Below are 15,779 nucleotides of genomic sequence, written 5' to 3' on the forward strand. Positions count from 1 at the left end.
CGATGTTGTTTACAACATTGAGAAAGCCTTCTCGCTCAAGCAATCTAGCTTGGGTGTATTCCTAGATATTGAGGGTGCTTTTGACAATGTGTCCTTCCAGTCTATTCTGGAAGCGACGCGCGGTCATGGGATACCTGCATGTATCTCAGGTTGGATAAACGCAATGCTTAGTAACCGCATACTTTGCTCGTCACTGCGACAGGCTGAGATACGGAAGTTGAGTATTTGCGGTTGTCCTCAGGGCGGCGTTCTGTCACCTTTGTTATGGAACTTAGTAGCTGACGGCTTGTTGAAGAAACTCAATGAGCTTGGATTTCCGACCTACGGGTTTGCTGACGATTACCAAATACTAATTACTGGATTTTGCATCGGAACAATCTTTGACTTAATGCAACAGGCATTAAGCGCTGTCGAACAGTGGTGTCGACAAGTTAAACTATCAGTTAACCCAAGCAAAACTTCAATGGTTCTTTTCACGAAGAAGCGAATAACAACCGGGGTTCGTCCCTTGCAGTTCTTTGATTCTGAGCTACTGTGCGCAGATCAAGTCAAATACGTTGGAGTCATATTGGATTCCAAATTGAATTGGTCTGCTCACATTGAGTTCAGAGTCAAGAAAGCGTGCATGGCCTTCGGGCAGTGCAGATGAGCTTTTGGAAAGACCTGGGGTATCAAACCTAAATACATCTATTGGATTTACACGACAATTGTACGTCCAATACTGTCATACGGATGCCTTGTGTGGTGGCAGAGGGGAGAGGTGGTGACAGTCCAGTCAAAGCTAAACCATCTGCAAAGAATGGCGCTCATGGCGTTGACTGGTGCTTTATCCACGACTCCGACTGCTGCTCTTGAGGCACTTCTAAATATCAAACCATTACACATACACCTCAAACAAGAAGCACTATCATGTGCATACAGACTGCAGGTTACTGAGCTTTAGAACAGTAACCATGTTGATCTTGCTACCAGTCATACGCGATTGTGGTCACAAATGGTTACATGGGGCGAAGATATTCTTGCTCCCAGCGATATTACACTCACTTGTAGTTTTCCTTACAGGACATTTCATGTGAAGATTCCCTCTCGAGAGGAGTGGTTGTCTGGCTATATGGAAAGACAACAACAAACGCAAGTAGTCTATTACACTGATGGTTCTCTGATGGAAGGACGTGCTGGTGCTGGTGTCTACTGTCGTGAAATGAGATTGGAACAATCTCACTCACTAGGTAGATACTGTACTGTATTCCAAGCAGAAATCTTTGCGATTATGTGCGGGGTGCAATCGGCCCTTCAACTGAGTTTGTCCGGCAACTTCTGCTCCGATAGTCAGGCTGCAATCAAGGCTCTTAGCTCAGACAAATCCCGGTCCAAGCTATTGATCGCGTGCCGAACCCAAATCGAAGAACTAAGCATTGTCAACACTATCTACCTTGTCTGGGTGCCCGGACATTGCGGTATTACTGGAAATGAATGGGCTGACGAATTGGCCAGGGCAGGTTCAGCGATTGACTTCGTTGGTCCTGAGCCCGCGCTGCCAATTTCGACAAGTTGGATAAGGGAAAAAATACGGTCCTGGGCTTCGTCCGAGCACCGAAATTATTGGAGAAATGTACAAACGTGTCGCCAAACAAAGGCGTTTCTAGAACAACCATGCCCAGTGGTTTCGAAAAATCTCTTACATTTTTCGAAGCTCCACTGCGGCATGCTGACCAGGGCTTTAACCGGCCACTGCAAACTCATATATAGACATCATATATTATATAGACGAAACCATGTTTGGTCGACTGAAACTCAGAGACATACTAAAGTTTCTTATCCAATGTGGTAAAGAGCTTTAGGCTTATTCGCAGGCAAGTTGAACTACTTGTGAGTTTAACTTACCTGTTGTTTATTTTTGTTTTGTGTTGTTATTTTTCCCACCCTTCCAATTCTACTTCCCCACACCTCCTTGTCCTTTCCTTCCGCTCAGGAAATGATGAAAACACACGGTAAGGCACAAATCCCCGACTATGTCCGGGGAACGTGCCATTTGAGCCAATATATTCTGATTCCTGATTTCTAAATATGGCTCTTTTCCGCGCGAAGTGATCAAGGCACGTGTAATCAACCTTCACGGATTTGAACTAAATGTGGAGGAATTGATCATCTAGGGCCAAGGTATATGATAACCCAAATTTTTGTGTCAATTGAACCACCCTCACCGGATTTGTGAAACGAATAATTCTTCTTCTTTTACCCGATCATAACAAACATCACACATGAATGAACCTCATCAGCTGTTATAAGACGAGCTCCCAGAACTGCACTCGCAGAGAATAAACATGCGAAGGCTAGCAAGTAGTAATGACTAGTTTCATATCAATCATTACACTGTCTGGAGTCGCATTTTATGTGCAGACGAAAATGAAACCTCTGCAATCTATTGAACAACTTGAAATGATTGATTACTTACATCTGAGATTGCATTAAAATATATTTTAAAGTTAATATTTTAGTTTGGCCGCACTGTTGATTCTTTCCTGTGTGCTGGATGTAAAAGATTGTTTTAATTGTGGTAGTGTATCGGAAATAAAAACATGGCGATAATGATTATCACCGTATTTCTGAATCACGTATTATGACACTTGGGCTATCCTAGCGTTAAACGAGTGCGTTTGTAGTGGATTAATCATAAATGGATTCTCCAGCTAAAAAGTATTAATATTACTGAAGTGTTTAAACGAAACATGAGGCGGTAATTGTCCGTTCAAATAACATACTTTTCATAAGCGCCGTTGCTTCATATTTCGGTTCATTATGTGAACGAAGCGAATTAGTTCATTTTTCAAGACGGTATTTTATTTGAATTAAAAGCTAAATTTATTCGATAACTCCAAATAGACTTGTCAATAACTAATGAAGAACATAACTTGAACTTATTTTTGGATACCTTTTTTAGCCAAATAGATATTGTCATTATCTCATATGCTTGGTTCGAAACCAAAAGGTGTGAAATAGGGCCACAATAGGCTTTACTACCATAATAGGTACATTGCCCGAGTTCAAAATTGTTTAACAGAGATGATGGTCGAGTGCAACTATTTGCCGGTGCGCTGTGTTTACTGGAGAAAAGTATTAAAATATTTCATGTATATTCGTTCAATTTAAGTACTGGTAATTCAACTGTGTGTTTTCAGTGAGAAGAACATCTTTGTTTAATAATTTTTATGCCATAACTTTAGTCTACATTATATGTAGATAAATTTTAGTACAAAAAAATCATTCCACCACACTTATTTCCCTTTGGTAAAATATTTTTTTGATTAAATAACGTAAGCCAATCAGAATAAAAATTACCATACTGTCTTCGACTTTTGAGAACTTCAATGATTTTTTTATTTTTAATTTTTTAGTATTTTGAAGTAAAATACTTCTAACGTTTCAATTCAGGAACCGTCTCAAAAATGTTGGCCGAAATTTAATCCAATCTTTTAACGTAAATATCTTTCGTTGTACTGAATGGAAAAAAAAACCAGATTTTTTAGCTATCTGATTGGAAATATACACAACCATTTTCAAACTAATTCCGTAGAACGTATAATTTGTGCACGGAAATAATGGATTCTGTGAAAGCAAAAACTATCTATATCATGATTGGTCCGTACTATTGGACCCAGTGAGTTATCGTGGTTAGCACTGCAACTGCAACACACGTGTAATGGACCCGAAGAAAAAATGATCAGTTTGCGTTTTGACGTCGTAGCAGCTGTAGCATGATTGTTGTTACCCGTCAAACGCAGATCGCTCGTGAAGATTTAATTAGGAGTGCCACGTGTCCGTTTGAATCATTCTTTGCTCGCATGCCAAACGAGCAACAGCATGACTATAATGGCCAGACGGTACAAGAAACGAGTGCGAATTTTTATTGTGGTATATCTAACTCAGTTTACCCCAAAATGGCGTTTGTCATAAGATAGCACAACAGCGACGAGTTGGTAAATCGATTGCCTTGTACGCAGCGCACCTGGGTTCGAGTCCCGACCCCGCACATAGGGTTAAAAAATTTTCATAAGAAATTTTTCTAATCCCAAGAAGCGAATGACCTTGGGGTTAAAACCTCTATAATCAAAATTAAAAAAATAGAAAAAAATGGCGAACATAACTCAAAAACTAATCAACGAATTGACTTGTTTTATTATGAGGATGCACAATATCGTATGAATTTACGCTGAACTGTTTCAATCCTACGGCTCTTCGTAGTTTGGTAAGGGCGCTAGACGACGTTTGCAAATTCCAACTGCGCCAGTGAGCAACAAAGAACCTTGGAACACAGAAGATCCCGAAATTCGTTGGAAATTTTGAAACTAAATCCCAGTAATCGATTGGCTTTGTCGATGGTCGCTGAGATGTGATTAGTGTACGTTAGCCTATCATTAAGAATGTCCCTCACGTGGTTTACGCGTTTTAGCTGAGTTCCGACTGAGCAATTTTCTAAAAAATTCTAAAAAATAACTACAATTCTCATACATGAAGTATGGTTTTTTAGTGTTTTTTAGTGTTTCGTCAGTAACTGGCACCAACTTAATGCTAGTTAGATAAGTCCAAACCAACACCAAATTGGCGTATTTTCATACATGGTTTGTCAACCGCTAACTGTGGGTTCATTGTCTAAATTTGCTTATTTAATCCTGAAGTCAACCTAAAGTTAGTCTACTGTCAATTGTTTATCAGTGTTACAGCTGTAATAACCCATCTGGGGCTGCCGAACTTCTAACAAAAGATCAAAGAAACCAAGCACAGCTACCGGTCGGTCGGTGCGTTCACTGACTCCTACTCGCGGGAAATACATTTTAGTAAACATTCCGTCTGTTTATCAGAACGTGACAAACACCAGACAGGCGAGTGCCAGTCACGGGCGGAAACGGTATCCGGCTCACCGTCAACGGTACGCGGCCGAACCTCACCACCGTTGTACAGTTATTCTCCCGAATGATTTGTTTTGATTTGGTCAACTGCCAAATATTCGAATCTGGCCATATCCTATAAGCATGGGTATAATTAGGCAAGTATTATATTTTTCAAACTTAAAGACGGGCGGCGTTATTTTTTGATGCTAAAGAGTGATTCCTACTTTAATCTGCCCACTCGCATACTTGCGGTGCGACAGATTCGTCCACAAGTATTTCCAACTTGGTTTCGGCACATTATTAACGCCATACGCGTCATTAGTGGACAAAATTGTTTACGCTCGTAAATTACTAGCGTATTTCGCTGCCATCGGCCGCTGCTTTCGATTACAACGTGTGGAGCGTTCCGGGTTTCCGTGGGAAATATGATTATTATTGGTATATATTTTATTGGTGTTTACGGTTCTATGTATGTGGTACAACGCAACCGAGAACCAGCTTACAGTACGTTACTCTCTCCCTCTTTCTCTCTCGCGCGGATTGAAATATGTCAGATGCACTTTCGACCGGATGCAGTCGGCAATCATCGGTCATACTGTGGTGCGCCATGTGTCAAAGAAAAGTACTTTTGGCGGTAGCTAATGTTCTATTAGGAAGCTAATAAATCTGCACCATATTTCGCTTGCGGCTTTGGCACACGACTCACGTCTAAGCTGCAACTGACTGGCTGCATGACCGATGGTCATTAGGAACACGATCGTTTATGAATAATTAATCTTTTTATTTAGATATCTGGTCTCAGTTCCGTTTGTGAATGAGTATACCGTGCAGTAGTTTATCTTATTTAGTCAGCGTTTGCACCGTACATTTTCGGGATGATGACAACCAACGACTGCTATACATCTAGTGTTTATTGGCATGGAGCAACAGCAGCTGCTGGTTACGTTAAATCACCTATGAAGCTTCTGAGAGTATTGTTGTGTACACTGTCGTCAGCTTGTATTCTACAAATTTATAAGTGGACCATTGAAACGATTGTTCATCCTCTTTCCACGCGAGTTATTTTTTACTTCAGTTTTTCTTTTTGATTATAGAGGTTTTGAGCCGAGGGTCATTCGCCTCTTCTTCAAGTTGGGAAAATCTATGTAGAAAAATCTCTAAACCCTATGTGCGCATTTGGGAATTAATCCAAAGTTAGCTGCGTACATGGTAATCAACTTACCAACTACGCTGTGTAGCCCCTTGTTCATTTTTGTTCTCCCGTTACTATCTTTCTTCGATCGCGCTCTTACTTTCACTAATGTAGTTTTCGATTAATGTACACCGGGTAGTTCCATGAACTGTCTTTCCACTTTTTTGTACTTTTGAACAGAAGTGCAAAAAACTGGATCGTTCCATTGTCAATTACCTTTGAAAGTGCAAAACCAGTGCATTCTACCGCACTGGTGCACTACCATCGAAAGTGGCATGAATCACACGAAGTTTATCATGCAGTACCAGATAATCGGACTGATTACGAATTACATAATACAGTTTAACATCGTCAGCGAAAAATAGTTTGTCAACAGGATGCACATTATCAGCAACGTCATTAATAAACAGTGAAAATAACAGCGGTCCAAGTGTACTACCTTGAGGAACTCCAGAGCTATTCGAAAAGCAATCAGACTGAGCAGCGCCAATACAAGCAGAAAAAAAATCTGTATATATCGCATACACTTGAAGGTTTTTGCACATATTATCCATACAAAATGACGTAAAGCTCACTAGATTGGTTTCCACCGAACGGCCAGAACAAAAACCATGCTGACAGGTGCTAATATAGTGTCGGCAGGAAGCAAATAGTGTTTCGTTAACCACTGACTCAATAAGTTTTGATTCAACTCCCAACGAAGTAATTCTACGGTAATTTTCAACGTTTCGCTGGTCGCCTTTATTGAAAACTGGGAATAGTGTCGAACACTTCCAGTGCACTGGAAACGTTTACTGCTGAAGCGACATGTTGAAAAGTCGCGCAAGTGGTGCAGCCAGGGTGTCCGAGCATTTTTTTCAATATAGCTGCAGGCATAATACTCGGACCCGGATCGAAGGATCCCAGAAGGCTTTATCCTCTGGATAGCCAAACGAACCTTTTCGTCGTCGAGGATTCCTTATCGAGCACTCAGTCGAGATAGAAGTCTTTTGTTGTCGGTCCGTACACTATAGCGACAAATAGTTTTAATCCGCGTTCAAGGTAATTCGCACACTCTACGCCTAGTTGAGGTTTCAGTATTTTTTCCCTTCTTTTGTATTTCTGTTTCTGAGTACCATTAGCCGGTCAGTGACAAGTGAAGCAGTGTTCTTCTAGTAAGCCGTCTGGATACCGTTACCTACACAAGTTAAGTATTAGTTTACGTTTCCCCTTCTTGGTTGTCTTAATAACGTGCACTGGGCAATAGGCCCGTGCAAAAATGACTTCCCCTGACGGCGGTTCATCTCAAGGTGAGATGGACGTCGAAACAAAATCGGCTCCCCGGCTCAAAGTATATCCGAGCTCGGCCACCGGACCATTTGTGATCTGCTTTCGGACCAAAGAAAAAAAGTGTTTGAATCTGTTGCAGATTTCTCGGGCTCTAACGGATCGGTATTCGACCGTGACAGAAATATCGAAAATTCGCCCTGATAAGCTTCGGGTTCAACAGTTCAACTCATTCAAACGATATTGCTGGCTACGAACCTTTTACGGGGTACAGGGTGTATATTCCAGCTAGCAGGGTTGAAGTCAGTGGGGTCGTTTCCGATTCGAGTCTGAATTGCGAGGACCTGCTAAAATATGGGACTGGCTGTTTCAAAGACCCCATGCTTAAGCCAGTGAAGATACTGGAATGCAAACGTTTGCATTCAGCATCAGTCGCAGCTGACAGGAAGAAAATATACGTCAACTCAGACACTTATCGGGTGACCTTCGCCGGCTCTGCTCTACCCAACTACCTCCTCTTTGACATGGTTCGTCTACCTGTTCGCCTCTTTGTGCCGCGGGTCATGAACTGTACTAATTGCAAACAATTGGGACACACAGCCTCCCATTGTAGCAATAAATCCCGTTGTGGGAAATGCGGTGGGAATCATGCGGATGATTCCTGTGGAAGAGATGTCGAAAAGTGTCTCTACTGTGGGGGGAACCCACATGATCTCCCTTCATGTCTCGCGTACAAACAGCGCGAGGAGAATTTTAAGCGATCCCTTCAGGGACGCTCTAAGCGATCATTTGCAGAAATGCTTAAGATAGCTACGCCACCTGTCTCTACGAACATCTATACCAACTTATCTACTGACGAAGACGACTGTGATGAACCCCAGGAGGGAACATCTTCTGCTGTGCCTAGAAGCAATAGAAAAAGGAGGAACATTTCCTCTCCCAAGCTTCGTCGTAAAGGCCAGAAGGTGTCTCTTCATGGCTCCCCTAAAATAACTACTCAAGGAAGTACTGGTGCAAAACCGAAGCAAGTCGCTCCCGGTCTCGGTAACCTGAGCTTAGAAAAGGAGTTCCCAGCACTTCCAGGAGCATTAAAAACCCCAAGTGTTCCCATAACTCAGTCAGAGAAAGAAAACAGCGCTGGTTAATAAATTTCTCCGGATTCTTACAGCTTTCTCTTCTTGATAAGCTTTCTCCCCGCAGTAAAAACATTCTTGATGAAGTTCACTGCGAAATGGCCCCTCCTTTCAGCGATTGTATCCTTCGATGGCTAATTCATCGAACGAGGTCACGGATTTAATCACTGTTCTACAGTGGAATTGCAGAAGCATTATCCCGAAAATCGATTCGTTAAAAATTTTACTAAATAATTTGAAATGCGATGCATTTGCCCTATGCGAGACATGGCTCACTTCAGAAATAACCCTACATTTCCACGATTTTAATATTATTCGTTTGGATCGAGAAGACTCTTACGGAGGAGTACTTTTGGGGATCAAAAAGTGCTATTCTTTCAATCGAATCGACCTCCGCTCGACACCAGGTATTGAAGTTGTCGCTAGCCAAACCAGAATTAAAGGCAAAAAAGACCTTTGCATTGCTTCCACCTACATCCCCCCCTAAAGCCTCAGTTAGCCACCGACGGCTTTGCGATATTGCGAAACTCCTCCCCGCACCGAGGCTAGTTTTAGGTGACTTCAACTCCCACGGTACGGCATGAAGTTGTCTTCATGACGATAATCGATCTACCCTACTCCATGAGCTTTGCGACAACTTCAATATGACCATTTTGAATACGGCTGAAATGACACGGATTCCTGCCCCTCCAGCGCGTCTGAGCGCCTTAGACCTGTCCCTCTGCTCGACATCACTGCGGTTAGATTGCATGTGGAAGGTAGTCTCCGATCCCCGCGGCAGCGACCATCTGCCAATCGTAATTAATATTGCTAACGGTTCAGGGCCACCGAATACAATCAATGTTTCGTATGACCTCACACGAAATATTGATTGGAAGAGCTACGCGTCCGCGATATCCGAAAAAGTAGAATCGACACAAGAGCTTCCTCCGGAGGAAGCGTACGGGTTCCTGGCTGGCTTGATTCTCGATACCGCGATTCAAGCTCAGACTAAACGCGTACCAGACGCGTACTCACGCGGGCGTCCTCCCAATCCATGGTGGGACAAAGAGTGCTCAGACGTGTACGCCGAGAAGGCCGCTGCGAGTAAGACCGACAGTACGCGATGGCGGAAACGCGCATGAGGAGTTTGATAAAAGCCAAAAACGTAGCTACTGGCGCCGGTTCGTCGACGGACTAACGAGAGAAACATCGATGAGCACTCTTTGGGGCACGGCACGGCGCTTACGAAACCGAAACAGTACTAATGAGAGCGTGGAATATTCAAACCGTTGGATATTCGGTTTTGCCAAGAAGGTTTGTCCGGATTCCGCCCCGGCACAGAAGATCTACCGCGCCGCGTCCCCTCACGATAACGCGAACGAAACACCGTTTTCGATGGTGGAATTCTCACTTGCTCTCTTGTCATGTAACAATAAAGCCCCAGGGCCAGACAGAATCAAATTTAACTTGTTAAAGAATCTGCCAAACTCTGCCAAGAGACACTTGTTGAATTTATTTAATAAGTTTCTTGAGGGTAATATTGTCCCTCATGACTGGAGGCAAGTGAAGGTCATCGCCAATCAAAAACCAGGAAAACCAGCCTCCGACCACAACTCGTGTCGACCGATTGTGATGCTGTCCTGTATCCGAAAGTTGTTCGAGAAAATGATTTTGTTTCGCCTCGACAATTGGGTTGGAGCAAATGGCTTACTGTCAGATACACAATTTGGTTTCCGTAAAGGCAAAGGCACGAACGACTGTCTTACGTTGCTCTCAGCAGAAATTCAAATGGCTTATGCTAGCAAAGAGCAGATGACATCAGTTTTCCTAGATATAAAGGGGGCTTTTTATTCAGTTTCTATCAAAATTCTTTCTGAGAAGCTGCAGCAGCATGGTCTTTCACCGACTCTAAACAACTTTTTGCTAAACTTGCTGTCTGAAAAACATATGCATTTTTTGCATGGTGATTTATCGACATCACGAATTAGCTACATGGGTCTTCCCCAGGGCTCATGTCTAAGCCTCCTTCTCTATAACTTGTACGTGAATGACATTGACGAATGTCTTGTCAATACCTGCACGCTAAGGCAGCTTGCAGATAACTGTGTGGTCTCTATTACAGGACCCAAAGCCGTCGATCTGCAAGGACCATTGCAAGATACCTTGGACAATTTGTCTGCTTGGGCCTTCCAGCTGGGTATCGAGTTCTCCACGGAGAAAACTGAGTTAGTCGTAATTTCAAGGAAGCGTGAACCAGCGCAACTACAGTTTCAATTAATTAAACTATTGCTCAGGTTTCAACTTTCAAATATCTCGGGATCTGGTTCGACTCTAAAGGAACCTGGGGATGTCACATTAGGTATCTGAAACAGAAGTGCCAGCAAGGATCAACTTTCTCCGTACAATAACCGGAACATGGTGAGGTGCCCACCCAGGAGACCTGATCAGGCTGTACAAAACAACGATATTGTCGGTCATGGAGTACGGGAGTTTCTGTTTCCGCTCCGCTGCGAACATACAATTCATCAAACTAGAGCGAATCCAATATTGTTGTTTGCGTATTGCTTTGGGTTGCATGCAGTCGACACATACGATGAGTTTAGAAGTGCTATCGGGCGTTCTTCCGCTGAAAAATCGATTTTGGGACCTCTCATATCGATTGCTCATCCGATGCGATATCTTGAACCCGTTAGTAATTGCAAATTTCAAAAGGCTTATTGAGCTCAATTCTCAAACCCGATTTATGTCCTTGTACTTCGATTACATGGCACAAAATATCAATCCTTCTTCATATTATCCCAACCGTGTCAATCTCCCCCATGCTTCTGATTCAACTGTACTCTTCGACACATCCATGAAGGACAAAACTCGTGGAATCCCGGATCACACACGACCACAAGTGATTCCAAGCATCTTTCATAGTAAGTTTCGAGAAGTCGACTGCAACAAGATGTTTTACACCGACGGGTCAAGCCTCGACGGCTCCACTGGCTTCGCTATATTCAATCAAAACCTCACCGCTTCATTCAAACTCAATGATCCTGCTTCAGTTTACGTCGCAGAACTTGCTTCTATTCAGTATACCCTTGGGATCATTGATACTTTGCCCACCGATCATTACTTTATTGTCTCGGATAGCCTCAGCTCAATAGAGGCTCTCCGTTCAATGAAACCTAGAAAGCACATTCCATATTTTCTGGGGAAAATCTGGGAGCGCCTGCGTGCTTTGTCTGTAAGATCGTACAAGATTACCTTAATTTGGGTTCCCTCGCATTGCTCCATTCCAGGTAATGAAGAAGCGGACTCATTAGCTAAGGCGGGCGCTTTACACGGTGACATATATGAAATACCAATTAGCTTCAGCGAATTTTTCAGTATTACTCATCAGAGAACCCTCGAAAGTTGGCAAACTTCATGGAGCAATGGTGAACTGGGAAGGTGGCTACATTCGATGATCCCTAAGGTATCGACGAAACCTTGGTTCAGCGGGATGGATGTGGGTCGGGATTTCATTCGCGTGATGTCTCGGCTCATGTCCAATCACTACACGCTGGACGCACATCTCCGGCGTATTGGGCTCGTGGAGAGTGGTATCTGCACTTGTGGCAACGGTTATCACTAGATCGAACATGTTGTCTGGGCATGCGCTGAGTACTGTTCTGCCAGATCTCAACTATTCGATTCCCTTCGGGCCCGAGGAAAATCACCCAATGTCCCGGTTCGAGATGTTTTAGCAAGCCGCGATATTCTCTACATGTCCCTTATATACACGTTCCTCAAAATCATCAATATCCAAATTTAAATGCCCCTATCTTTTCTCTTATCATTCTCAGAAGTGCCCTCTTCCGCCTACCGTACCCCAACGATGGTTTGATACGACTCCAAGACGAGACAAAACATCTGTCGAATGAACCAACAACACGAGACCTACAGTACATCACACGCGCAACGCGGTGTGTTTCCGATCCGTATCTGAGCCGTACTACGAAATCGTCTGGAGGAGCCGGCTCGAGGAAAACCACCCGGCGTCCCAATACTTGATGCATCTGTTCGAATCTGTAATCCTGGCCGTTGATTCCTGATGCCAGAAACTGAAAGTTTATATCTCCCCCCTCTCCCTGTCAGCCTTGTCCACCGTCTCTTCCATGTCTCTGATACACATATGTATGACTTCACCCCCTTCTCCCCTTGAATATCTTCCCAAAACTTATGTGCCCCCCTATCTTCTAGTTTTAAGTTGATCAATATTTAATCTCGTTAAGAAATGCCCAACAGTACCACTACTTTAAAATAGCCCTAATTAATTCCCCCTAATCTTGAACCACTCTCTCTAGTTATTTCTAGTTAATAAGCTTGTAAAATGTCCCGCTTAGTTAATAATTAATTTCTCCAACAATCTCCCTTCTAAAAGTCATAAAGTGAATTGCTATACAGAGAACACACAAAATGACCCGTCCCCCTGATTCTACGAATATTTTATTATCCCCTCTTGTATATGTATAAGTTAGCTGTAAAGTTTTTTTTTGTTTCATTATATAAAACAAAATAATTGAACTGTGTAACCCCTTAGTTTAAGAAATTCAAAATGTAAAACAATCAAAAAATGGCACCTTTAAGCTAACGCATACGTGCCTTATCAAATAAACAAATTGAAAAAAAAAATACAAATTCGATTTTGAAAGTTACTCCCCCCTTTGAGCATTTTTCAGTTCAGTTTATATGGGAATTTTCTGTGTGGCCGCACTCTTCAACCCGTAACTCCGGCACCGGAAGTCCAATCAATAAAAAATTCAATAGCAGCCGATGGGAAGGTTGTACCTTTCATTTGAGATTAAGTTTGTGCAAATCGGTCCACCCATCTCTGAGACATTTTTTCCACATTCATACACACATACATACACACACAAACATTTTCCGATCTCGACGAACTGAATTGAATGGCATATGACACTCACCACTCCGGGCCGGGATTAGGTTGACGATTTTTGGAGTGATTGCATAACCTTTCTATATGGGAAAGGCAAAATGTAAAACCATTTAATGTAAAAAGATTGTAAACATGTCATACGAAAACTGAGCACCATCTTTGTTAATTTAATCAACAATTACAGATGACGTTACCAATTAGCACTCATATACCATGGGTAATACACATTTTCGACATTTCTTTGAATTTATCAAAAAACATGCCAATTTAATTCGTCGCATCAATATGCTTGAAATTCGCGTTTTCAAGGAAGCGGGCAATATTGTGCTGGAAAATCGATATCTGTTTGACCTTGACCTTGAAAGAAAATACGAAGACCGACCGCGGTTTTGAAAACATTTTGTCAGATCGTTTTGTTACGTTAGTAAATTGAGGCGCACTAAGTTACGAATCTGTAGTTTTTCTGTTTTTCACTAGCCAGACTAAATAGTAAAAAGCAACTATAGAAATCACTGCATTGAATGACGAATAAAAACGATACTACTTTGTCATAGCTTTTTCACACCTCCATCGTACTTACCTCTGACCAAACCGATCACATACCGATGATCGGGCTGCTCCATCAGCTGGATAACCAAATCACTGCTGCTGAACTTGTAGCTCTTCATGATTTCATCGTCGTCGCGCAGAGCGAGCACTAAAATGGTAGTGAGCACGGCAGCGCACACGAGTACCGCCAGAACGGAGTAGACTAAACATTTTCGCGTCACTTTTAGTGCCATCGTCTTATCGCATCACTGTTTTGTTTATTCGTTCGTTAGAAGAATCTTTTAATGCCGATTTCAAGCACGATTAATTATTAATGACAAATGATTACGAACGAGTACTGAAAAAAAAGAAAACGAAAAACCATAAATTTTCGAAGTGAAATCTAACTGTCTTGTTGACAAATCGCAAACAAATTTGGTAATTCAGATTGTATTCAATTTTATAAATTATTTTTAGGGAAATTTTGATTTGAGTTGGTTTCAAAATCAACATGTATTTTGTATTCATAACAGTTATTCTTATGAGACAGATGAGACAGAAGATTCGGATAGTTGCGATTATGATGCAAATTGAATTTGTTGATTTTCACGAGTTTGATGTGAACCGTGGACTTACAAGTTTACTCAATCAAACGATGTAATTATTCTAACGCGTATTTGTAAACATCAGATTAATTACACTGTTAAAGGAATGACCTAGATGCGAGGGAAAGACTTCAAATCACTGTCTCCCCACTCGATACCCATTTTTAACTTTAACACGAAATAAAATACACTCTGCATCTTGACCTTTTTGAACTGCTACAACACTTCAGTTTTAATGTAGGCCGATGACGGTGAAATTTCCAAGGAAAACCTTAACGTCCGATGTGCAGGTTTAAATGGAACCCAGATCTGTTTATGGATCCCGGGACGCTATAGGAATACCGCGATCGTATTTTGAGAACAGATCACTCTCGCGGAGGAAAAGTGTTTGTTTTTAAAAATAGCACTTCTTCAATTCAAACAAATAAATGCTTCTTCGTGGAATACTCATGTTCGGTGGTCGGATCGGAGGCAGAGAAAGGCAAATGTACAGGGCAATTAGGAAAGAAAACATGAAAATTGAACGGTCGGTTCTTTTGACCGGTAAACGTCTCATGTTTGTCTGTTAACGACAGTTGATTGCTCGCGGGTTGCACACGTGACCTCAAAAATACCGAATTTGTTAGTGTTTTGAATCGTACCTGATAGATTCGGTGGAATGTCGAATACTAAATGAGTTCAGAATTGATTCAGCGATGGGCGACAGGAAAGGTTATATAATATGATTACAAAAAAATCTCTGCTGATAACACTTGAAAACCAATTGAAAACAATGGAGGGAGAATCATTTTTAGTCCACTGATAGTGAGTGTGGGATTCTAATTTCATAGGTTTATTTTTAAGAAAGATCATGATGGCAGGATGAGGAAGATGGACGCATCAATTGATGGCTGGACTTTTCTATTGAGACACATCTGTTAATTTTGACTCTAAAGTAGAGATAGTACGTTTCACTTTATTCGAACCCGAAAATTTTTAGATCCTTGTTTACCGGACCTGGTGCGAATACGCGATTTGTCATCATCGAACAGATTACGCTGAATTTGGACCACTAAACCTTGAAATTATTGACTCTAATATGCCCCGAACAAGTTTAAAACAGTATTTTAACTCTTTGTGATATCATAGTATATAAGTGAAAAATGTTTGTTAATTCAATGTAGTCTACTATTGACTGGCAGATAAACAAACAAATAAAAAATAAATAAGTAAATAAATAAATTTATGAATAAATAAATAAGTAAAACTGTCATCAAC

General features: G+C 41.8%; 1 protein-coding gene across 1 annotated transcript in view; it reads right to left on the reverse strand.

The window, feature by feature from the left end:
* Positions 1 to 15,779, reverse strand: part of LOC131684880 (myogenesis-regulating glycosidase-like) — a 67,658-nt gene that overhangs the window by 33,889 nt on the left and 17,990 nt on the right. Inside the window, exon 3 of the mRNA XM_058968123.1 lies at positions 13,970 to 14,275. Coding sequence (XP_058824106.1) covers positions 13,970 to 14,171 — 202 coding nt within the window. The 5' untranslated portion in view covers positions 14,172 to 14,275. The remainder of the gene's footprint in view (positions 1 to 13,969; positions 14,276 to 15,779) is intronic.

This window comes from Topomyia yanbarensis, chromosome 2 (assembly GCF_030247195.1).
Source record: "Topomyia yanbarensis strain Yona2022 chromosome 2, ASM3024719v1, whole genome shotgun sequence".
Lineage (NCBI taxonomy): Eukaryota > Metazoa > Arthropoda > Insecta > Diptera > Culicidae > Topomyia > Topomyia yanbarensis.